Source organism: Ambystoma mexicanum, chromosome 4q, assembly GCF_040938575.1.
Source record: "Ambystoma mexicanum isolate Mex_15411 chromosome 4q, UKY_AmexF1_1, whole genome shotgun sequence".
NCBI classification, from domain to species: domain Eukaryota; kingdom Metazoa; phylum Chordata; class Amphibia; order Caudata; family Ambystomatidae; genus Ambystoma; species Ambystoma mexicanum.
In genome coordinates this window covers 495358789-495384979 of record NC_090928.1, presented here as the reverse complement: position 1 = coordinate 495384979, position 26191 = coordinate 495358789, and the positions used below count along the sequence as shown (strand labels likewise).

Below are 26191 nucleotides of genomic sequence, written 5' to 3'. Positions count from 1 at the left end.
CCCAGACGGCGTCCCCACGAAGGAATCGCAGTGCTGGGGTTCCTTGTTGAAAAGATGGCTAACCTTGTAGTGTTGTGATGCCTTAGAGACGAAGAAGTCTTTCAGATGTCCTAGCAGCAAGGGGTTGAAAATCTTCCTCCAGCGGGATAGGCGGTTCTTTGGAGAAGGCGAAGCAAGAGTGCCACAACGCTGCACACGCATTCCAATGGTGGTTGGGTTTGGAAGGAACCAGGGTCCTCCCGAACCCCCCCAAGCGCTTTAGAGTTAGGCAAGACCTCTTTAAGGAGCTCTAATGGACTGGGGGGTGGGCGGGCAGAGGGGCACTGGGAAGGATCGGTCATGCAAACATAATCACATACACAGACATAGGCAAGCACTGAAGAAGACAGTTATTGTCTAAATATAAGGTGCAATTAACTGGATAGATTTGTAATGTCAGATCCTAGACACTGAAAAATCTCAGTGCTGTATTTGAGTCAAACTCCCCCCTCCTTCCCAGAAGGAATACGGCCTGCGGGATCTAAAATGGACCACAGGCACTCGCGCGGTATTAGTCTCCATGTCCAGCACACAAACTCACCAGGTGTCCACGGTCAGTCAAGGATCCATGCAGGTTAAAAATAGGAATCACATGTTCTGTGAGAAAAAATACAGAATGGGATAAATAAGAGTAAAGTGTGGAGGAGACTACAGGACCCAGATAAAACATGAGCAGGATGAGTGGAATATGGAGAGTGGCTGGAAAATGTTTGTGCACATAACAATGTTTAGTCTTTCCTTGGGCTAGGCCCCAAGGTTTATAAAAGTCTACAGAGCTGCAGTATGTTTTTGCATAGGTAGCAAAATGTATGAAAGCATGAGCTACAGTGTGTTTTTGCAAAGCTAGCAAAATGTAGACCAGCATGCCCTGACAAACCCTCCGACAACGAAGAAAGGCAGCTTTGGAGAATCCCTATTATGGAAAAAGGACTGATTGGGATGAAGCCATGATCATATCCAGTGACACCACCAGAGCAAGCCAAGCCTATATAAACCCCTGCCTGAAACCACTTTGGCAGGAAGGAATGGAAGAGGGACAGGAGTAGACCGTTCAGGCAGCAGAGTCCTTTGCTACCATTCTCATTTTGTAAGATTAAACTTGTTATGCTTACAATATCGCCTTTTTGCCTCATTTCCCTCAAGGGGTGTATTGATTCTGGTGTGAGCGTAAGAAGACACACCCTTACAGTGGAGTCCCAGGCATTCCAAGCAAAGTGCAAGGGAGACCGACGCAGGGAAGGAACAGTCGCACAAGGTGCACCTGGAGAAGCCTCCTACCACCGACATGTGCTGGGGAAGACAAGGCACCGAAGGGAGGTGAAGATTAAAAAAAACTGGGCAGCACACAAAGCCCCAAAAAACAAAGTTCATGCAAGCTGCCAGTCAGTTCCTGTACGAGCGGAAGAAGGGAATGAGGTAAGGAGCCGGAGGGGGGGGGACCTTTAGGGCGTGCCTACACCCATGCCGCGTCCCTGAATGCTATGCTAAATTGAAATGGGAAGCCCACTTTTCAATGCTAATAGGTTCCGGTACCGTCACTGTGTCTAGGGACGCCCATAAAGATGGAGTAAAGGGGACGGAAAGTAGTTAATTTACTGCATTTAACATGAGCCTATGCAGTGAAGAGTAAAGGCGCATAGGGATGGTGGATTTCAGGAGTCAAAAACCTTCAGCCCATAGTGTCTGACCCAGTTTGGTACAGATAACATAAGTGTTCTCTGTCTAGAGTGCACTTATGTTAAATGTTCTTTTACTGTGTATGGTCACCACATGGGTGGTCCCTTGGCGCTCTAGCAGACCTGCAAAGCAAGCGGGTAAGGGGGTGGGGGTTAGGGGGTGTAAGTTAGGAGGATTGGGCGGGAGAAAAGAGCAAGAGAGTTGTGTTGTGCTGTTGGCAGCTTCAGTTCGGTTTACACCGCTCACTGAGCATAGGTGAGATTTCCCCTTGGTAGCGGTCATGTGCTGTTGTGCATGGATGTGTGTGGCTTGTTTCATCGTTGTAGTGAAGTGTGTGCGGTGTGTTGTGCTGTAGAGGTATGGTTGGGTTCAGAGTTTGAGAGGTGTATGCAGAAGAACAAGTTACTTCATACCCGGTAACGTTCTTTCGATAGGATGTTCCTCCGACGTATTCCTTATCTTTGATGTTACCCATTACAGCTTGCTGGCCTCGGAAATATTTTCAGTAGAGGGCGCTGCGTGTCAACGTCCCTCGAGTCGGTATCCCTCGACAGCCTCCGTATCGGCGCTGACGTCATCGTGTGTATAAATAGACTCGCGCAGCATCCGTTGCTCTGTTCCGTTTTGAAGCTTAAATTTGCTTTGCATGAATTGGTTATTAACCTTGAAGGACCGTAAACTGCAACTATAAGTGAAGTTTTACTGCAGGGATGGATGGGAGGGGCGATAAGGAATACGTCGGAGGAACATACCATTGGAAGAACATTACCAGATAAGAAGTAACTTGTTCTTCGAGGGGATTGTGTCTTCCGACGTATTCCTCATCTTTGATAGAATCCCATATCAGTAGTGTAAAGAGGAGGTGGGAGTAAAAATGAAATATTTCCCTTTAAGAATGTACAGAATGCAACACAGCTTTCCCAAATCGTGTCTCCTGGCTAGAGGAGGAATCCAGGCTGTAAAATTTGGTAAAGGTATTTGCGGACGACCATGTGGCAGCCGCACATATGTCTCTAATTGGAACCCCTCCTTGGAGAGCCAAAGAGGCTGCGATACCCCTGGTTGAATGAGCCCTAAGATTTTGAGGGGGTTCTTTTCCTGCCAATTTGTAGCATTTTAGAATGGTTAAAATGATCCACCTTGAAATGGTCTGTTTCGTGATTGGCAATCCGAATTTGTGTCCTGCATATCCTACAAACAGTTGGTCTGCTTGCCTTATCCCAGCAAGTCTGCTAATATAAAAACTCAAGGCACGACTTGGATCCAGCCTGTGTAATCTTTCTTCCTCTTTCCCTGCCTGGGGAGGAGGACAGAACAAAGGTAAAGTTATTTTCTGAGTAATGTGGAATTCAGAAACCACCTTTGGGAGAAAATTAGGCTTCACTTGTAAAACAACCTTGTCTTTATGAAACATTGTATGAGAAGGTTTGCAAGATAGAGCTTGCAATTCGCTCACTCTTCTGGCAGATGTTAGAGCCACTAGAAAGACTGTTTTAAGAGTGAGAAATCGTAATGAACATGAATGGAGTGGTTCAAAAGGAGTACCCATCAGAAATTTTAGGACTAGATTTAGGTCCCACAATGGAACTTGAAAAGGCTTTGGGGGATAAACATTAATTAACCCTTTCAGAAATTGGATTACTAAGGGTCATTTGAAATATGAAGGCTCCTCAGCAGTACGCTTAAAGATAGACAGCGCTGCGAGATAGCCCTTGATCGTACCAATTTGAAGACCTGAATTTGCTAAGTAAAGCAAGAACGATAACACCATTGGTGTATTGCATGAAAAGGGTTCAATATTCTTTTCTCTACACCAGCTGCAAAATTTGTTCCAACGACAGCGGTACCAAGTTTTTGTTGCTGGCCTTCTGGCTGAAAGCAACACCTCCATGACATAATCCGGGAGATCCCAATCCTTGTATCTCAACCTTTCAGAAACCAAGCGTGAAGGTTGAGGGTTCTGATGTCTGGATGGAGAACCTATTGAAGTGCAAAAATGAGCAAGGTCATGCGACACCTGGCTGATGAACGAAGGGTGAACACACACTTATGGGGGTTACACCTTGGTAAGTGTGTACACGTTACTGTAAATTAATTCTGACAAGAATGTATCAGGACAATTCTGAGTACTGCAGTCAGATTTTTAATAAAACTGCAGTATACGTGTTTGTAGATACACTTAACTAGGAGTTACACAAGCTACAACAGTATTTACACATTTTTCAGATATAGTAACCAGTTTGTAAGTGACAAATTTCAAATATTTGTAGCGTCTTTCAAATACTTACACATCCACCAAGGGGTCCTTGGGAAGGAGACCAGTGGATTTAGTGAGGTGATAGCATGTAATAATCAGCACATACACATCAAACGATGTGGGGTTGAACAAGGACAACGCAGACAATATAACAGTCAACACAACAGTGTTTTTCGACAAGAAGGTGAGCTGGGATGAGCTCTGATGGTGTGGCCTTCATCAGGACGAGATATTCCAAAGCGGGAAGTATCTTGTGAGGTCTGTTGAGATAAACAGACGAGGTGTTATAGGAGTGGGCACATTCGTGGGTATCTAGCACAGGTAGAGATATCAATACATGAAGGACCGGTGCTTACCGTAACTTGGGAGCGCAGTGGCTCAGGGAGTAGCAGTGTCAGGAGTACACTGGAGGATTTTCTAGGTCCTAGAAGTGGCCGTTCCTGTGGAAGTAGGAAGGACATGGAGGCTGTGTTAAGCCATAAAGAGTGGGTGAGCAACTAAGGGTTAAAAAGGGGTTAGAGCAAAGCTCACCTTAAGGAGGCCTGTTACCACGCAAATTATGGGTGGAACAGGCTGGCGTGGTGAGTACGCAAAGTCAACCGCAAGCGTGAGGGGCTGCGGAAAAAAGGACACACGGGGCTCAGATTGCAGGCCTCGGAGTATAATAGGTGTCAAGGTGCACGTGAGGGCTGGTGAGGCATGCAGGTCACAGATGGCCACGGATGAGGTGTGGCGGATAAAATCACGAGTGGGTAACAGAACATGTGTGTCCCACGAGGAAGTAGGTCTGAGCATGACTTATAAATGGACAGAAGTGCGAATCGTTGTGTTCGCGGTGTCAAAAACATCCGTGATACTAAAAAGGGAGTAATTACAACCTTAAAAACCAGGCGGCGGATCAGCGGGATTGCCAGTGCAGGATGTCATGCTGGGGTGAAGAAGGTCTAAAATGGAGGCTAGGTTCCCGTTCTTAAGTGAGACATGCAGCCGAGAATTAGGTGCAAGGGATCACATAGCTGCAGTGGTTGCATGTGCGTGTACTCACCTAGGGTTAAAGGAAGGATGAGCGCTGCAGAGCAAGCTGTCAGCGGTCGCGGTCCCTGGCTGCGCACGGAGTGAGCTGGGGAGCGGACCGTGATTAAATGGGGTGAGCGGCCATGATGAGGTGCGCGAGGCCGGGGTGCCCGTGAGGGTGCCTGACCGGAAATTGCGCTTGGGTCAAAGGCAAAGTAAAAACAAACTCAGCCATGGGAGAGCATACTGGTGTGTACGCATACGCATGAAAAGATGCCTGGCTCAGGTAGGTTGTCCATGGGCAGGCAGGCGGAGGACGCCTCACTGCCAGGCTAGGATGCCGATTGGTCGGCGTCAAGGGTATGGTGGAATGGATGATGTGAGCATAACATGTTTTGGTGACATCATGATACATATTTACAGGAAATGCCCCATTTTTGATGGTGGTTATGTTTAGCAGTGACACAGGAAAAGGCACATATTAACCAAATAGGGTGGCGTTTACAAAGTCCAGTGGTGCCACATGAGGTCAATTAGGAGTGGATGCATTGTCTCAATTATAGGAAGTGTTTCCACTCCACGCAGATGTTTAAACCGGACCGGACCGAATTTAATTTGTGCACCCATTTCTGTTCTAAACGGGTTAAGATTCCATCGACGTCTCCCCCTCTGATGGTGGCAGTAACTTTCTGTATTACCACCCATTTCAGGTCCATATTGGTGTGCTTTTTCTTGACAAAATGATCTACAAGGGGTTTATCAGGTACTTTGTTTTTTATGCAGAAGCGGTGCTCGCAGATCCTGGTCTTGACTGGTCTCATGGTTTTGGCCACGTAAACAGGTCCACAAGGGCAAGTTATAACATATATGACCTGTTTCGTATTGCAATTGGTATGGTCCGGCAGAGTCCAATTAATGTCATTATGTTGGAATATTTTGGTAGTCTCTGTGAATTGGCAGACAGTACATTTGCCACACCGGTAGTGGCCTTGTACGGGTGGGAGATTCCATTGAGTGCGGGTGGACTTGGTGGCTTCGATGAAGGTGTGTACCAAGGATTCTCTGAGGTTCCGGTTTTTCTTGAAGGCAAACAGTGGGACCTTTTGTAGTGATACCACGTTTCTGATGGGCCAGTGTACTTTGATGGTCTTTTTAATGAGGTCACTGAGTGAGCTAAACGTGGTGAGCATACCAGTCTGTCAAGTTCCTTTTTGGTTGTTTTGGTGAGACATATAGTGCAGTCGGTGTTGGTAGCCCGCATCTTGGCGTTTTTGATGGATTTTCTGGGGTACCACCTGTTGGCGAGCCTAGTTTGGAGGTCAGTGGCATGTTTGTCAAAAGGTGTGTTCGGTGCAGTTTCTTCTGATGCGAAGGAATGGTCCGTACGGTAAATTGTACTTCATGCTTTCCGGGTGGTAGCTGTTGAAATGAAGCAAGGTGTTCCCATCGGTGGCTTTGCGAAACAGTTCTGTGTTGAGATGGTCGCCAGATCTATAGATGTGTAGATCTAGAAAATCGATCCCATGGAAATCCCAATGTATGGTCTATACCGACTTTTTTCTCAAACCCTTCGTCAACAGAATGGACTCCTATCTCAAGAACAGCACAGATACCATTCTTATGTTGAATGAGATTGACATGAAACCTGAATACATCCTGGCCACCTTGGATGTGGAAGCTTTATATACATCGATACCCCAGCTAGAAATCTTGGAAGTACTGAAACTTTTCCTCAACACCAGAAATAACATCACAGCAGTCCCTACTGAGTTCATCTTGGAATGTGTCAGATTGGCCATGACCAAAAACTTTTTCCTGTTCCGAGACCAATTGTATATACAGATTAAAGGGGTCACCATGGGCGCCACGTTTGCTCCTGACATAGCGAACCTATGCATGGCCCATTATGAAACTGAACACATCTTGTCAGCGCACAATCCCTACCAACAGAACATCATTTTATGGAAGAGATATATTGACAATGTTCTTCTCATCTGGAATGGCAACTCTGAAGATCTGATGGCTTTCCATGGATGGCTCAACCAGCGCAACCAGCACATCAGATTCACCATACATTGGGATTCCTATGGGATCGATTTTCTAGATCTACACATCTATAGATCTGGCGACCATCTCAACACAGAACTGTTTCGCAAAGCCACCGATAGGAACACCTTGCTTCATTTCAACAGCTACCACCCGGAAAGCATGAAGTACAATTTTACCATACGGACAATTCCTTCGCATCAGAAGAAACTGCATCGAACGCACCTCTTCTGACAACCATGCCACTGACCTCCAAACTAGGCTTGCCGACAGGGGGTACCCCAGAAAAACCGTCAAAAACGCCAAGAAGCGGGCTGCCAACACCGACTGCACTATATGTCTCACCAAAACAACCAAAAAGGAACTTGACAGACTGGTATGCGTCACCACATTTAGCCCATTCAGTGACCTCATTAAAAAGACCATCAAACTACACTGGCCCATCATCAGAAACGTGGGATCACTACAAAAAGTCCCACTGTTTGCCTTCAAGAAAAACCGGAACATCAGAGAATCCTTGGTACACACCTTCATCGCACCCACCAAGTCCACCAGCACTCTATGGAATCTCCCACCCGTACGAGGCCACTACCGGTGGGGCAAATGTACTGTCTGCCAATTCACGGAGACTACCAAAATATTCCAAAATAATGACATTAATTGGACTCTGCAAGACCATACCAAGTGCAATACGTAACAGGTCATATATACTATAACTTGCCCTTGTGGACTCATTTACGTGGGCTAAACCATGAGACCAGTCAAGACCAGGATCTGCGAGCACCGCTCGTGCATAAAAAACAAAGTACTGTTAGGCTCACCTGGCTCCCACAGAGGCGTCGATCTGAACTGGACAGCTGCGGTCTCCACCAATGTGACGCGTAGGGCCGAGATGACGGACTGGACTGGCCCACCTAGCTTCGTTTGCTTGGCCCGTAGGAATATTCTTCTGCAAATGAAGAAAGGGGATTAACCACCCGAGGAGTTGAGCGTAAATCGCGCCACCCCCGCTGTTCTCCCCACAGATCACCTTTGATGTCCCCTCTTATAGTCTCACCTGACGGTTTGAAAAGATGAGCTCTCCATCCTGCATTGAGCGCAGGGGCATGTTGATAACCAGTTGCTTCACTGGCTCGAAGGAATTGGCGAGTTCCAGAACAATATTGACTCCGAAAAGTATGTAGTTCGTAAGAGTTCACATGTCCGACTTTCACTCTTGTCCGATTCCTTGCAGTTTGCTTCTTGACCCCAGCGAAGAGTTCCTTGTGGTAGCTGACGAAGTTCAAGCAAGGATTTGGCTTATCCTACACAGTTCAATAAAATAAGGCCAGAATGTAACCTGTTGCTTGCTCCCTTATTCAGGTGTGGAGAGGAAATATGAAGTTTGGGGAATAATGCCTCCGGCGGTAAAATTAGGTAAATCTATTGTGGTGAGAAGAGTTCCCCTTGTTTGTCCCTTTGTCTCACATTGTTGTCCTTTTGTTCCCCTTAGGGGCTGGGGTACGGCGAGGATACAATGCAGACTGCGCCGACCGTGAATAGGAATAGTAACCCCGGCGGTAATGAGGTAAGTCTATGGGGGTAGTTACTATTGCCTCTGTTTATTCCCTTGGCTCACCTTTGCTGTTCTTGTGTTCCCCTCAGGTGCCAGAGTGTGGCGGGAACGTGCAGGAGGATGCAGTGGATCGTGAGGATGCTGCGAAGGCCGGTGAGTTCAGCGCGGCGCTGCAGCAGGCGAGGCGGCGTGCTTAAAATGCTTCTTTCTTCCAGCTCGAAGGCGCGGTGGATCCGGAATTAAGGTAAGGATCGAAGGTTTTGCTCTTATTCTAACCTCTTCTTCTGTTCCCCCCTTTTTCTAGGAGCTGCAGACTCGAGGCGGGCGTTGCAGAAGACTGGATGCAGGCTTGCAGACTCGGTGAGCGTTACGCTGCTGGATGCAGAATAACGCGAAGCGTGTGCTGCTCTTCGGGCGTGGTTTAAATAGCCTCCAAAGTAGTCCCAGGTAAGTATTCCTCCCCAGCCCCACCCGAGTAAAAAATAGTCTCTAGGTAAAATAGTCCCTTCTAAGCCTCAGTTGGCTTGGCGCTCTGCAGCATGGTCTGCATCAGGTAAGTTCTACTCTATGAGCCTGGCACCATAGGCGCCAGGACCGCACCCAAACAGCCCATAGGAGGGGTTTTTGGGCTTGCTCAAAATAACGTGATGCCTGCTTCCGGGGTTGCTGGACCTGGTCTGGTTCCCCGGGGTAGGCATCATGACAAGTACCTGATGAACCCCTTGTAGATCATTTTGTAAAGAAAAATCACACCAATATGGACCTCAAATGGGTGGTAATACAGAAAGTTACTGCCACCATCAGAGGGGGAGACGTCGACAGAATCTTAACCCGTTTAGAACAGAAATGGGTGCACAAATTAAATTCTGTCCGGTCAGGTTTAAACATCTGCATGGAGTGGAAACACTTCCTGTAATTGAGACAATGCATCCACTTCTAATTGACCTCATGTGGCACCACTGGACTTTGTAAACGCCACCCTATTTGGTTAATATGTGCCTTTTCCTGTCACTGCTAAACATAACCACCATCAAAAATGGGGCATTTCCTGTAAATATGTATCATGGTATGTGTCACCAAAACATGTTCTGCTCACATCATCCATTCCACCATACCCTTGACGCAGACCAATCAGCATCCTAGCCTGGCAGTGAGGCGTCCTCCGCCCGCCTGCCTGCCTGCCTGCCCATGGACAACCTACCTGAGCCAGGCATCTTTTCATGCGTATGCGTACACACCCAGTATGCTCTCCCATGGCTGAGTTCGTTTTTACTTTGCCTTTGACCCAAGAGCAATTTCCGGTCAGGCACCCTCACACGCACCTCATCATGGCCGCTCACCCCATTTAATCACAGTCCGCTCCCCAGCTCCCTCCGTGCGCAGTGAGGGACCGCAACCACTGAAAGCTTGCTCTGCAGCGCTCATCCTTCCTTTAACCCTAGGCGAGTACACGCGCATGCAACCACTGCAGCTATGTGATCCCTTGCACCCAATTCTCGGCTGCATGTCTCACTTAAGAACGGGAGCCTAGACTCCATTTTAGACCTTCAGCCCAGCACGACATCCTGCACTGGCAATCCCGCTAATCCGCCGCCTAGTTTTTAAGGTTGTAATTACTCCCTTTTTAGCACCACGGACGTTTTTGACACCCTGAACACAACGATTCGCACTTCTGTCCATTTATAAGTCATGCTCAGACCTACTTCCTCGTGGGACACACATGTTCTGTTACCCACTCGTGATTTTATCTGCCACGCCTCATCCGTGGCCATCTGTGACCTGCACGCCTCACCAGCCCTCACGTGCACCATGACACTTATTATACTCCGAGGCCCGCAATCTGAGCCCCGTGTGTCCTTTTTTCCCACAGCCCCTCATGCTTGCGGTTGACTTTGCATACTCACCACGCCAGCCAGTTCCACCCATAATTTGTGTTATAACAGGCCTCCTTAAGGTAAGCTTTGCTCTTACCCCTTTTTAACCCTTAGTTGTTCCCCCACTCTTTATGGATTAACACAGCCTCCATGTCCTTCCTACTTCCACAGGAACTGCCACTTCTAGGACCTCCAAAATCCTCCAGTGTATTCCTGACACTGCTACTCCCTGAGCCACTGCGCTCCCAAGTTCCGGTAAGCACCGGTCCTTCATGTATTGATACCTCTACCTCTGCTAGATACCCACAAATGTGCCTACTCCTATAACACCTCGTCTGTTCATCTCAACAGACCTCACAAGATACTTCCCGCTTTGGATTATCTCGTCCTGATGAAGGCCACACCATCAGAGCTCATCCCAGCTCACCTTCTGGCCGAAACACTGTTGCGTTGACTGTTATATTGTCTGTGTTGTCCTTGTTCAACCCCACATTGTTTGATGTATATGTGCTGATTATTCCATGCCATCACCTCACTAAACCCACTGGTCTCCTTCCCAAGGACCCCTTGGTGGATGTGTAAGCATTGGAAAGACGCTACAAATATTTGAAATTTGTCACTTACAAACTGGTTACTATATCTGAAAAATGTGTAAATACTGTTGTATCTTGTGTAACTCCTAGTTAAGTGTATCTACAAACATATACCACAGTTTTATTAAAAATCTGACTGCAGTACTCAGAATTGTCCCGATACACACTTGTCAGAATTCATTTACAGTAAGCTGTACACACTTACCAAGGAGTAACCCCTATAGGTGTGTGTTCACCCTTTATTCATCAGCCAGGTATCCCATGACCGTGCTCATTTTTGCTCTTTAATACGTGATTACCCACCAGGGTAGAGCAAGGCATCAACCAGGTGCCCTTTTTGATGAGCATGGATGGAGAACGTGACCTTCCTTCTAAGAAAGAAGATCCTCTCTTTGCAGAAGAGAAATTGGAGGGCAGATGGACATGTCAAGAAGGTCCGGGTACCACGTTCTCCTGGCCCAATCCGGGGAAAATTAGGATCATGGTTTTCCGGAATCATCTCAACCTCCTGATCATTTGAGGAATGACAGGGACTGGAGGAAACACGTACAGGAGTGGAAACTCCCAGGCCCCTACGAACGTATCTCCTAGAGCTCCTCTCAGGGGAAATTCCCGTGAGCAAAACTGATCGCACTTCCTGTTGATGCTGGTGGCGAACAGATCCACTTGAGGGGTTCCCCGAAGGGTGAAGATCTCTTGAAGGACTTCCTGAGCTAGCTCCCACTTGTGGGAAACTGTACTCTGCCTGCTCAGAGCGTCCGCCGTCAAGTTCTTCTCTCCGGCTAGGTGAACTGCCGATAGAGAGATTCCTTCTTGAATTGCCCAAAACCAGAGCTACATTGCCTCTTTGCACAGTGGCAGTGACCCTACGCCTCCTCTTTTGTTGAGGTAGTGCATGGCCACTGTGTTGACCGTTATCAGGACATTCTTTCCCTGTACTGATGGCAGAAAAGCTTTCAGCGCTAGTCTGATTGATCTCAGCTCCAACAGGTTGATATGTAGTTTGGACTACAAATAAGACCAACGACCGCTGATGGTCAAGTCGTTGGCATCGGCTCCCCACCCCGCGAGTGAGGCATCCGTGACTACTGTCACCTCCGGCCATGGTTGCCAAAACTGTTCTCCTTTCAAGTTGTTCTCCCAACAGGCCCACCACTGAAGGTCTCAAGCTACTCTGTCCGGGACTTGGAGATCTGACATTCTTCCTGAGAATTGCGACCATTGGGTTCTTAGTGCCCACTGGAGGGATCTCATTCTCAGGCGAGCCTCTGGCACTAGGAAGATGCAGGATGCCATGAGGCCTCGCAACCAGTCGAAGGCTGGTAGACGTTGGGCATTTTGAAACTTGGTGACCATCTGTAGAATATCTTGAACCCTCACCTCTGGTGGCGAGGCTTTTCCCAGGGAAGTGTCTAGGACCAGTCTATCACAGAGGCTCCAATGAACTGGAGTCTCTGTGATGGTATCATCTGTGACTTCTTTAAATTGAGGGAGAAGCCCAGCTTGTGAAGGAAGTGGCAGGCATAATCTAGCTGGATCCGAGCTTGTTCCGAAGGGTTAATGGTCATAATACCGAATTTAGAAAATGTCGGAAAAAAAAGGCAGAAAAAAAAAGTCGAATTTTTTTTTATGACGTTTTTTATTCGAAATGGGGGGGTTCCCCCCCTCAACCCCCCCCCCTTTTTTCTTTTTTTTAAATTTTTTATTTTCCCCTTTTTTTTTTTTACTTACCTGACCCCAAAATCACAAATAAATAATTCGATATTTTTTTCCCGAGATTTTTTTTCCAAGATTTTTGTAATTCGATATTTTTTCGGCCTTTTGACTGACCACCATGTTCCGAAGATACTGCTCTGATCAACCAATCGTCCAGGTAGAGGTAGTCGTGGATCCCTTCCCTCCTTAGACTTGCAGCCACTACCGACCTTAGCTTGGTAAAGACCCTTGGGGCGGAGGTCAGCCCAAATGGCAGAACTCGAAATTGATAGTGAGAGTTGCCAATTGCGAACCTCAGGTATTTCCTGTGTTTGAGATGGATTGGCACATGGAAATAAGCATCCTGAAGGTCCAGAGATACAAACCAGTCCTGAAGCTGGAGGGCCTGAAGGATCTGAGAAAGGGTTACCATCTTGAACTTGCCTTTCCTGAGGAATTTGTTCAATTCTCGCAAGTCCAAGATGGGTCTCAGTCCTCCGTCCTTCTTTGGTACTAGGAAGTAGGGGGAATACCAACCCTTGTTCCTCTCCGCTAGGGGTACCGGTTCTATGGCACCCTTCTCTAGCAGGTCTACAATCTCCTGCAAGAGGAGCGGGTCTGGAAACTTCAAAGAGTTGTTCCCCGGTGGGTGACTCTTGAGGGGTGTGTAGGAAGGGCAGGCAGTAAACTTGGGCAACTGTCTTCAATGCCCAAGCATCTGACGTAATAGCCTGCCATTCTGCCAGATGTTGAGTTAACCTGCCCCCTACTGGTGTCTTGTGAGGGGAGACCTCAGAGAGGTTTAGAAGTGGCTGACACAAATGCCGAGGGTAAAGTGGCACCTGCTGCTGCAGCTTTTGTACCTTTTCCCCAGTCCACCACGGGTGAATCGTTTCTGGCCCCTTTGAGCTGGCTGTCCTCTGCCTTTTCCAAATGCGGAGTAAAAGCTAAAGGACCTACCTCTCCAGGAAGCTCCTGAGGGGCGATTTGGAGTCTGCCGGATTGCAGCCCAAAGAGATGTCGCTGCTGCCTTGGATGTTTGTAATCTCTCCAGGCTGTCATCAGCCTTCTTACCAAATAAAGAAGTGCCGTCAAAGGGCATGTTCAGAAGTCTGGCTTGTACATCTGGAGCAAAACCAGACTTCCGCAATCACGCAAATCTGCCGCCATGGCCCTGCTGATGCTGTCAGCAGAATCAATGCCTGTTCGCACATTACATCCTTTCCATCCTGATGATGTTTAAGAATGCTTCCCTTTCTTCTCCTTCTGGGAGACAGTCAGCCGCAGATGAAGCACACTTCCAAAGTGTGTAGCTGAATCTTGCTAGCGTACAAGTGGCGTTGATAGACTTAAGCGCCATGCTACATGCTGAAAAGACTTTTTTTGACATGGCATTAAATCTTTTATCATCCCTGTCCTGTGGCATAGTAGGGTATGCCGACCTACTGTTTGATGAAGTTGCTGCTTGTACAATTAAAATCTCTGGAGTTGGATGCTTGCTCAGATATTCAGGATCTGAAGCAGATACCCTGTATTTAGCAGAAAGTTTTTAATGTACTGCAGGGTTAACTTCAGGAGTTTCTCCAATTTGCAGAAATGTTTCTTTGCAGAGCAGTATGAAAAAGGAACAGGATCTTCCTGTGGACCTTTATCTAAAATATCAGTAAGGTCATCATGCTGAAAAGAAGGTGTAGGTGTAGACCACCCCATGAATTCAATTATTCTGGCCATCAGAATCCTACAAGGGGTCTCAGCATGCTCTCCAGGGTCTGGTTTAGCAAACTTTACTTCTGGAGAAGTATCTAAACCACTTGCCTCATGTAGAGAGTCCTGAAGGTCTTTTAACCTGTTCTCCTCAGAGATTAATTCCTCTGGCATGGGTATTGTAGTCCTTTGTAAACCAAAGGGTCTCTCACGGTCGGAATCCTCCCCTTCCTCATATATAGAGGACAAGGCTCTAAAGTAGTCAGACCTTTAAAACCCATTTCTAGAGCAGAAGGACCCAAATTGGTTGTGACTGTCTAAGAAGTCGTCGAGGTTGTCGACGTGGAAGTCAAAGGCTTCAACAATACTGAAAAAGACATTGAGAACGTTTGAAGGGACCTCGATGCACTAGAGCGGATCGGAATCCTACTCGGCGGCGTCAATATTGTTGATTGCATCCTCGACGTCATGGTCGAATCTTTCGACACCTCTGTCTGTGACGTAGTGACAGTTGTAGGTTTGTCTTTTATCAGAGTCGACAGTAGCGTCGAAGACGGCATCGATGCAACCGATTGATGCGTCGAAGGATCCTTCGACACAGGCGTCAATGACGCAGATTTTTGAGTTGAAGAAACCTTTGACGGCGGCGATGACGCTGTCTTACGGCTTTTACTCAAGGGTTCATGATGCACGAGTAGTTTCTCTCGCCGGGTTCAACAACTCGCAGCATTTTGATTTTTCCCACTTAGCTGGAGAGCTGTGTTTCGTGGGGCAGGTGGCCCTTTCTGGGGAGGTAGAGGAAGGAGATGATCTATGACGCCTCTTAGAGTGTTTTGATCTCAAAGAACGATGAGAACCGCTTCGAGATCTTGAACGGGAATGTTTCTTTTGTCGACGAGGAGACGAATGTCTTGACTCAGTCGAAGAAACTTTCTGAGGGAGTTGAAGTTTGAAAGACCTTACCTCTTTCTAACTTCTCCCTACGCTCCCTTCACGGCTTTCGCCGTCATGGACATACAGTCCTTGCATTCCGAACAGTCATGCTCTGATCCCAGGCACCACAAACAGATCCTGTGAGGATCCGTTAACGACATTTTCTTCCCACAGTCACGACATTTTTTGAAACTGGAACGTGTAGTTGATAGTTTGGATGAAGAAGCCATCGTATTAAGGTAATCGTCGAAGAATAACAAGGTTTTTCCAGAAGAAAGGAACTGAGCGTTACGTTTCCGAGGCCCACGAAGTGCAGTAAAACGGAACTGAGCAACGGGCGCTGCGCGCGTCTATACGCACGATGATGTCGGCGCCAATACGGAGGCTGTCGAGGGACACCGACTCGAGGGACGTCGACACGCAGCGGCCTCTACTGAAAAAAATTCTGAGGCCAGCAAACTGGAATGGGTAACATCAAAGATAAGTAATACGTCGGAGGACACAATCCCTTCGAAAGGGGAGTTTTTTTAGTAGGTTTGGTTAGTGGCGATACCCTAGCCTACCCTCACTGTTTTGATTGACTGTGGCCCGTGGCCCCTCCCCTGTCATGCATTCTGGTGTACTACACTCCTATGTTGTGTGCAGTAGAGTGCAGACCAAGTGCTGCCCACATCGACCACAACAATCGCCTACACGGGGGTGCGCTCCCTGCGGTCTATCTGTTCCAAGATCAGGACGCCCCTACCCATTTTTTTTCCCCAGGCTGTCAGTGGTACAATTAAGTCGGGCCCATCTTTCTCCCCCGCTTTTAGTTTGACCCTCTACAAGGAAGGGTATAACCAAATCCCCCTCCCATTCAGAAGGCTCTCTTCGTCCCAGCACTCCACTTCGGTCCAGCTTACTCCCCGGTCCTTCTCATGGGAGAAACGCCCAAACACGGGACTCACAGTAAATGCAGTGACCTAGGCTTCAAACACAGCAGTCCATGAACAAACAGCTTGATTTGAAACAATTCGGCAGTTCAAGTGTCATGAGAGACAACTTGCTTTGACATATAGCAGCGTTTGAAAAACAAATGTATTGGGCAAGTAAAATGGGTGTACTTAAGGTAATAAGAGTGGTAGGTCTTTGCTCGAATACAGTAATTGCTATATTCCTCACCCAGACCACACTTAACTTGTCAGTCGCTGCTGGTTGACGGCGGCTGGCTTCACAGGCGAACATAGGCAGTGTGGAGCTGCCTTTTGCCTTGGGGCCCTCTGCCGAGGACTGCCCAGGCAGAGGCTGCCCTGAGTGGATGTATCAAGAGGGAGTCAGTGGCAAATCATGGTTCGGGGCAGGCTGGGAGGGGGATTCTGGGGAGAACAAGGAGGCCGCTAATGAGTGGGGTGAGCGCACACAGAGACGGAAGGGCACTCAGCTGTGACGGAGCGGCTGCAGCATGACGCATTTCCACGAGCCCTAGGCAGATCTAAAAGTCGCTCTGTGCACTAGACTGGGGAAGCCAAGGCTTCCAGGAGCCAATCGGTCAGCGGAGGGTGGAACAGGAGTGAGAAACGGTCTAGGGGGCTGGAAATGAAGGGGGGGGGGGAACGGGAAAACAAAAGATAGAAACAAAGGAAGAGAAAAAGAAAAAGCAGGAGAAAGGCCAAAAAGCAGGAGGGACACTCACACCTCTGACTGACCCACTACCCCAGTTGCAAAAATTGAGGGATGCTTGTTTTCAAAGTCCTGAGAGATCACATGACAAATATCTTGCTCCTTTGTGTTTAGTGGGAAGTAGCCATATATGGCTACAGGATGCACATTTTCCTGGCCTGCGGATTGTAGCAGCCAGACCCAGTTCCAACTGGCATGTGACTGTTTGGAAACGTGGATTGATGTATGAAATCACATGAGGGCTAGGGACATCCAAGTTGGTCAGCCATTGCCTGGCCAACAAAAAGTTTGAATGTAGCATGGGGAGAGAGAGATCGGGCTTCTAAAGCCCTCTTAAGTCCTGAAGCTGTAACACACCTACATACCTGAAAGGCCTGCTGCTCAAAGTGGAATAAGGCTGTGTACCAGCATCTCATGCACTCAGCAAAATAAGACGGCGAACGTCTGTCTCTCGAGTTACCAATAAGGAACACTGCTGTGCACCTTTCTTATGATCCAATAGTAACTGGACCACCTGACCTGCCCAAAGGAACTCTGCATGAAGCTCCTGGCTGTGCAAGGAGCAAGAACCCTTTTACTGCAGATCACCCGGCACAACTCTGCTGAACTGGATTTTCAACACCTGCTATGTGCCTTAGTTCCTCCTTCCCACCTGGTAAGCTTCAAGGACTTGTGCTGCCCCTTGGGGCTCTATCCCTTCACTGAACCTACAAACCAAAGACTGAGGTAGCTTACTCCGTTCAGATGTAGTCCTCAGGACTACTCTTAAATAATTCTCCTCTGCAGTCCCCTAAAACAAGCATTGCAATCCAGAGCAGGATTCAAAATTATATAGTTCTAGCCCAGGAGAGCCTGGTGGGCTTGAAACCAAAATTTACCAGGAGCCACATTTGACTATATGCCAACTAGTGCCATATAAGTATATCCATATGACAAACCCTGTGCATTTAAGAATGTGCATAAATGACCACTAGGACACATCCAGAAGACGTTTTAAATATCGCCCATTATGGTTTATTGGCAAAAAGTTAGTTTGCGTCTCACGAGGGAGTTCAATTTGCAGCATGGTAAATAGCTCCTGGTTTCCAGAGTTAGCTCTTGCTTACTGGGTGATGCCAGATACCCATGAGCTGCTTTTAGCTCCTGCTAATCAAATCCCAATTCCAATCCCTGCCGAGCATATGGACATCCCAGAAATAGCATCTCGGATGAGCATCAGCTGCAACTCCGAAGACCGAAATTGCCAGATACTTCCATGAACGCTTTCAGATCACTCTCCGGTGGTTCTTGAGGGCACCACAGGCGGGAAAAGAGGCGGCAGGCCCCCCATGGAGGTTCAAACAGGGATCTCTACAAGACCAGGCGTTCGCCCAAGAACTGCACGCCAAAATACTATAGTATCCTTTTCTGGACATAAATCGTGATTCCGTTGAATCCGCAGAGACACTGGGAAACTCTCAAGTGCTTTGTAAGGGGGGGGGGGGGGGTAGGGGGGTCTGCTTGGCTAAGGAACATGGGATACTGAAGACAATTAGATCAGAATTGGCAGCCTGTGAAACACGCCTGAAAGACCTCGAACAAGCTTACAGCACACAAAAGGACAACCACACCCTTGCTTCCCTTAAAAGAGAACTCGACAACTTCAAAGCTTGCGCAGAAAGGGAAGCTAAGTTTCTTGCTCTGGGGCACAGAATATGCCAGTATGGGGAGGGCCAAAAGCCGGGCGCCATGTTGGCTAGACTTCTGGCAGCAGATAGGAGACCCCCCCCCCCCAGAAAAAATGTATCAGGGAACTCAACGGCACCATGGTCTTCACGGAAGACATGGTAGAGTCCTTCCAAGCTTTCTACCAAGACCTATACAACTCTAAATCCGACAACAGACCAGATCCCCTCCTTCATTGCCTAGATCAGATAGAACTCTTTTGGACGAATCAAACATTGCGAGAACCACTAAACGCCCCCATCTCGCTAGATGCGGTCACAGAGGCCGTCAGGTCGCTCCCTAGCTCCAAAGCTCCTGGGCCAGACGGCCTAACTGGAGAATTTTACAAGGCGTTTGTCACACTCCTAGCACCTCTTCTACTACAGGTGTACAAAGAAGCAGGTGAGCGGGGGTGCCTTCCCACAACACTTAGGGAAGCAAACATAATCCTTGTACACAAAAAAGGTAAACCCCCCCGAAGAACATAGTTCATATTGACCGATATTCTTAATTAACCTAGACAATGAAACCCTGGCCAAAATTCTAGCCGCAAGACTACTCCCTCTAATGCCCGCACTGGTGATAGCAGACCAGGCAGGCTTTATTCCTGGTCGCAATATGACCTTTGGCATACAACGCCTTTTCGGCGCTATCGAGGCCATGGACCCGGCAGTCCAGGCAGTGGCGGTCCTTCTCGATGCTGAGAAAGCTCTTGATTCGGTAGAATGACCTTACCTTTTCACGGTTTTGGGGAGAATGGGACTAGGGAACCACTTTTTGAAACTGGTCACACTCCTGTATGCAAAACCGATATCACATATACTCATGGGGAAGACAAAATCAGCGAGTATAACGCTGTGAAGGGGAACCAGACAGGGGTGCCCCCTTTCAGCCTTTTTATTTGCGCTGGCAATGGAACCCCTAGCAGCCAGTCTATGCGCCCGACACCTGCACAGGGGCCTAAAGCTTGGTCCGCACAAACTGATTCTGGCGCTATGCAGACGATGTGGCCCTTTTTATACAAGACCTGTCCACAAATCTGAACCCGTTGATGCGGGAAGTGATCCGCTTTGGGGAACAACTCTCAGGCCTAAAAATCAATAACACGAAATCAATAGTATTTCCCTTAACCGATGCCACCGTGATATTCACAGATTATGGGCTTAAATGAGAACGGTCATGGGTCCGATACCTCGGTATCCAAGTGTCGAGAGGCCACAACACCCTCCTACAAGATAACTACGGGAAAACAGTGGAAACACTACAAGACATTTCCAAATGGAAGTATCTCCCACTTACAAAATGGGGCTGTGTATCTATCGTCAAGATGGTAATTCTCCCTAAACTCCTATTTGTTTGCGAATCTCCCTATTATACTCCCCAGAAATTGCTGCTCTCGTTACGGAGCATGATTCTCGAACGGATCTGGGTCAGCAAGCCAGCGAGGGTAGCCTTTACAACATTAATTCAACCAGTTGCAAAGGGGGGCATGGCCCTCCCCGATCTCAAACGCTATTTTTGGGCAGCCCAAGCGCAGTTCCTAAGCCATTGGTAAACCACACAGTTTATAAGACCCCATGCCCAGGTCGAACGGGCCCTAATGTCCCTCTACATGTTACGCGCTGCCATCATCGGCAAGATACAGGCTTCACCCAAATCCTTAAACATAGTCCACTCTACATCCACAATATGGAAAAAAATAGCGACGAAACACAAGGTTGACGTCCGGTATTCCCCGCTCATACCCACAAAATTCATCCCCGGGGTCCCCCTCACTAGTGAACGTGTCTATCTTCACTGGGCCAGCAAGCTGCAAATTAACAATCTGGGCAACATGTTCGTAGAGGGGGTCTTCATGACACTTCAGCAGGCTAGAGAACGGGGCGCTTCCACTGCACTAGAGACATTCATTTATTTTAGGCTCCGTCAGACTATTCAAATGCTCTTCCCCACCTTTCCTGCCCAACCGCAGACATGGCAATTGCCTCACGGCGCAATACAGGCCCAGGGCGAAGGTAAGCTGTTACCGTGGCTATATAAAAACCTCCTCAATGACACTCGTGAGCTCGACATCCGCGAAAAACTCAGATGGGAAAGGTCCCTCGGGAAAAGTATTGCTGATGAGGAGTAGGCATAGATCCTTAAACTCAAAAGGTGGCACTAAACTCATGATTCAAACAAATACAATTTAACTATGTGAACCAGACCTACCATACTTCGACCAAACTCCACAAACAATGAGCTGAGATCCCGGGGTCATTTGGCCGCTGTGGAGCACAAGACGCTCATTTCATGCACCTGGCGTGGGACTGCCCAGCGGTGAACGAGTTCTGGGGGAGGTATGGGAAAAGATAACTGCAATCGTAGGAGAAACTATTGAACAAGACCCCATGATAGCACTACTTGGACTCACCAGCGGGGTTTCCATTGAAGCACGAAAATTGGTGGGCCTTCTCTTGGTTGGAGCTAAAATAAGAGTGGCAATGACCTGGGGGAGGAGCCAACCCCCAAGCTCCCAAATGTGGTTGAAAGATGTAGCCTACTGCCAGGACACCGAGACCATGTACATCAAAACTCTGCCACTCCATGTGAGACCTCCTGACATTTGGGGCCCCTACGTGAACTACTTAATCTCCTCAGCACCTGGTACCTCTTCTCCCGCTTTAAGTCACTAACTTTCTGCTCTTAAATCGACCCACCTGGCCTGCGTGGCGTAATGGACAACCGGCCTCTTTGTGTTTATCCACCTATACATTCTGGTTTACGATAGCATCAGTGGGGGTAAATGGACCAACTGGTACGCAGCTCGTTCCTTTGGTTTTGGGCTTTGTTTTTTTTGCTTTACTGCATTTGTATGTTTATTGAAAATCAAAAATAACGTTTAAAAAATAAACACATTTAAAAAAAGGAATGACCTTTCCACAAAGAAATGGGGAAAAAAAGAGTGGGCCCATTTTGACAAAAATGGCACCCTTGGGTGCTTTACTGCAGCTGCGAACACAGCCTGCTGTAAATGCATGCCACGGTAGTTAAAACGAAACCGTTGCCACCAGCCATTCAGTGAAGAAAGGCTAACAAAATTGTTAGATGAGAAGCTAGACAAAGGGGATATTCGGTAACCCCTCCAGCACCCTATTGTAAGATAGTGTGTGCTGGGTCTAGAAAGTTACTAATATAAGTCAATTTCACTTTACTGCTCTGGGAAACAGTAGTTTATCCCAGCGAAGATATTTAAACCTTGGGAAAGCTGAAAGACTTCCCTGTGCCACTGCACTGAAAGTGCTGTGTGACAATGTAAAAGATGCCGCCTATGGAGTTTGTCAGACTCCATATCCAAAAGAGAAACAAAGCTCAGAAATCACATTAAAATATGAGAGAGTGGGGAAAAAGGGTCTCACTCTCTCCAGGTTAAAACAAATCAAGTCCTCAAAATCCAGCAAAGTTGCTGGGGGTCTCCAAGGTAGAGGGAATTAGCACATTTCTGAGAATTCTCCCTAACAGAACTACAGTTCCCAAGAAGAGTAAGATTAAAGTTATCTTACATAACTTCTTTTGTGACCACCCTATGTTGGGTACTGGGGGTGGGGCTATGGGGGTTACATTGTAACTCCTTTTGTTACAACTGACTAACTTGAATGGCTGGTGACAATGGTTACTTTTTACTACCTTTTGTGCAGGTTACTAGCAGGCTGATTTCTCAGCTGCAGTTCAGCACCCAGGGGTGAACCTTTTCTCAAAATGGCCTGTCTTATTTTTTCGCAATTCTTTGATTGTCATTTCCTTCAGGGATTTTCTTCGATCCTTTAGTGTAGATCCAGGCTCCTGTGTGTAATGGAAGGCAGGAAGTGAGGGAGGAGTCCAAAACTTCACTGTCCTTTGTAGGTTACCTGGCTGAAATCCGTTCTAACTGGACGGCTGACTGTCCTGGAGGACAGCCAACAACCGATTGACCGCTCTACGAGTGTGAATGAATGGGTTCCAGCACAAAAGGCAAGGATTTTGGGACCACAGTCGACCACTGGAACAAGGAATCTGATGCAGACAAGAGGAGATGCCAGCAGCACCTTCCAGGAAAGCAGAAGCACTGGTGAAACCCTAGAGCTGTGCTGACCCCATTTTCAAATTGATAGGGAGGACCCACCAAAGAGGACTTCCTCCCTTAAGCTGGTGGGACCAACAAGCCTTAAGACCTTCATTTTGGGACATCTCCCAATGTCCTGCGCCTTTACCGGGCTGCAGGACACCAATAGCCGGAGTACCTGGACCATTATCTAGTGCATCACCACATCATCGCCCCAAGATCGTGCCACACTGAAACTTTGCAAGCATCTGTGTGGACCTCCAGAGGCAGGAATTCTTCACCAAATGTCCCCTACCAGAGTTCAAGATTGAGAAGTCAATATTAGTTTCTTCTTGGCGGTAAGAAAAAGGCACCAAAACCACAAAGAGTCGCGGAAGTGAGTGGAATCCTTTACTGCCGACCCCTTCTACAGAGTGCTGCTGCAGAAGCCCGCCCGAGGTCCCCCTTTCGTCACCACGACCAAGGAGCAGGAACCAGGGTCTGCAATGTTGCACCTAGAAGGAAGCCAGCTACAATTTCTTCTTCATCTTTAAGGTACTGTGGGGATTGGGGTGTAATTACCTTGTGCCATTTTCGGTGCTTCCTGGCTTGTGAAGTGCTGTTTTCTTCAAGTAAGAGTTGACCTTCTCTGTGCAGGCCTTGCAGCCTGTGTACTTTCAGGTAGGCTTGTACTGAGCTCCTGTATTTTCTTCATCAACTATTAACTACTGGTTTCCTAAAAGTCCATCTTCTGATCCGGCAATGCTGGTTCCTCCATAGGTTTTAATTTGCAACACTTATTGCTAGGAACCTAACTGCCTATGTCCACCTGGGAGAGTGTACTTGTTATGTACAGTTGCTAGCTTTGTGCTGTATAACCATTTTCTTCCCCCTCCTCCCTCAATTTTGCAAAGGTGATACTTATAAGTGCTTAAGCCTGGCTGCTCAGCCACTATCTACTTGTGTAGTACAGCCCTCTATTAAGAGTTGGGTGTAAGAGACAAGTCTTATGAAGTCCCACACCAGTTAGACTTTAGAACAACATACCCAACACCAAACTACCCTTTAAAATAAATGAAGGGTGATAATATCATCCTAGGGCAATAATTGGGGGTCTGAAAGGCACCCATGAAATTGGGCACCGCAAGGACAACCCAATATCCTATACCATAGGGTAAAAAGGGATGTTGTGCCGGTCTTTCACTAGATGGGGCCAAGTTTTACATCATGTAAAGACAAATACTAGAGAAACCACATGCCCTTCAAGACTTTGAGCTTTCGGACCGCTGAATTATTAGGAATACCTGCCACCCCGAAGAATGACCGACATGGGCTAGGTCATGGGGCATCATGACCGACATGGGCTAGGTCATGGGGCATCAATGTACACAACCATATGCATCTGTGCTAGGATTATGAACAATGAGGACTACTTGGCAAATTTAAATATGCCAACATGTTTTAGCTCTGACAGTATGAATATGCTTTTGGGCACCTGACCTGAGCACCGTGTGGGGTGAGGGACGGGGGTTGATTAATATTGGTGTTGCATGACTTCGCTATTTGCTGTTATGTTAAGATGTGTGAAAGTACCAATAAAAATGACGTGAAACAAAAACAATGACAAAACTACCCATAATTCTTGTCAAGAGATTTGCAAAATGTGAATGATACACAGAACCACAACTAAAACTAGCCATCTACATTACAGTGAACCATTAAATTAAACGAACTAATATATAGCAGACCAAAGTAATTTAAAGTCCTCCCACCCAAGACACTGACTTGTGGTAAGGATAACTTTACAAGTGTTTTTAAATCATCACAACCACTTTTTCCAAGTTTCGATTCCCAGGCTACCCTCAAAGTCAAAAGCTATTCAGCAGTGTCCGGAAAACAGTGGCATAGTGTTAACAATTTAAACTGCATCCAATTGGTCCTAATCTTCCAACAACCATTACGGTTTACTTTTAAAAGAGTACTTCGATTGTACTGCACCAAGCAATCTGAACTTCCAGTCAGAGTGCCTAAACTGTTGTTGGTAATTAACCACATGACCTACAATTTAAAAGTAGTTTATGCTAATTGTAAAATATTGCTTTTTCCTTAATATATTACAAAGGGCTCCGAAAGAGGGCTTAAGAAGCAAGAGTCCACTTTCAAGCATGTCTTTTCAAGCAAGCATTTGTTAAGAAAAGCGATCAAGCATTAGTTATTAATGTAGTGCACCTCTTCAGGTGGTACTGAAAAATGTCTACTATGAGAACGTAAAGAAAAATCCATCAAATTGTAATCAACAAAAAAGCACCATGATGCTCTGATGACATTCATATTTACTACTCCACCACAGAGTATTTTAACCTAAAAATCACCAATAAAACAAAAAAGTTGCAGTTGTTAGTAATTGACTTTGAAAGTGCCAAGAATTAAATAAAGTAAAGAGCAAAAGTAAATGAAAATGCCTCCAGTTACCTTTTTCGACTTCAGATGTATTTGCCAAAAGCGGTGCAGTGAGAACATGCATGCAGTGATTGTAGAAGAAGTTCAGAAACTCACTTTTTTCAGTTTTCTGCAAAGCAACAGAAGCAAAAAATGTAAATGGTGTCAATTTAAGCATTGAATCAGATATATGAAGATTATACTTAGAAAAAACCTGACGGATGCAAGTTAATTTGCATGGCTTACTATATCCCTTTGCTTAGGAAATCAGTAAACCAAACTATAGTTAAATTTTCAGGTGTGATCATAAAGTTCTTTTAAAAACATTGACTTCAACAGGATGTAGTGCACTCCATAAATGTTCAATGTAAGACATTAAAGATTCTTTACCCATTTGCATTTTCTTACATTAGCTGTGGCTAACATGTTCTCAGGATCAATCAAAGTACGCAAAAGTCCCATTAACTGTACGGCTCCACCAAGTTCTGGATCAGCATCACAGATCATCTGTTCAATTACTACATTGATGAGTAGAATGTCCTACAAAAGCGGCAAAACATAATACACTTACTAATGTAAAATATAAATATTGCAATTATTTGCACAACATAAACTTGAGCAAATGCAGGTCAAGTGAATAAATTTGCAAAAATAAGTTTACAATCGAGATTCAAAAATCTAGTTCTTGCATGGCAAGGTGCATCAGAGACTAAGAGGTTACCCTTTGGTAAGGAAAGGCAACATACTTATCTCCATGTTCACCATTCCCTAAGACACCAGGATGGGACTCCAACTCCCATAGGGAACACATAACCTAAGAAACCCAGGCATGCACTGTGACATACAATTGCATAAGCTATACCAATGCTAGGAACATTCCATAAATAAGAGACCAGAATACGAAAAGTGGCAAATTAAATGCAGAAATAGGGCTATGGTTTT

General features: G+C 46.8%; 1 protein-coding gene across 3 annotated transcripts in view; it reads right to left on the bottom strand.

Moving 5' to 3' along the window:
* Window positions 1-26191, bottom strand: part of PPP4R3B (protein phosphatase 4 regulatory subunit 3B) — an 820721-nt gene that overhangs the window by 361144 nt on the left and 433386 nt on the right. For 2 of the 3 annotated variants that reach the window (XM_069608058.1, XM_069608060.1), the window contains exons 8-9: window positions 25640-25789; window positions 25283-25379 (exon numbers count right to left, since the gene is read on the bottom strand). In XM_069608058.1, the coding sequence (XP_069464159.1) occupies window positions 25283-25379; window positions 25640-25789 (247 nt within the window). The remainder of the gene's footprint in view (window positions 1-25282; window positions 25380-25639; window positions 25790-26191) is intronic. The other variant, XM_069608059.1, reaches the window with a different exon arrangement.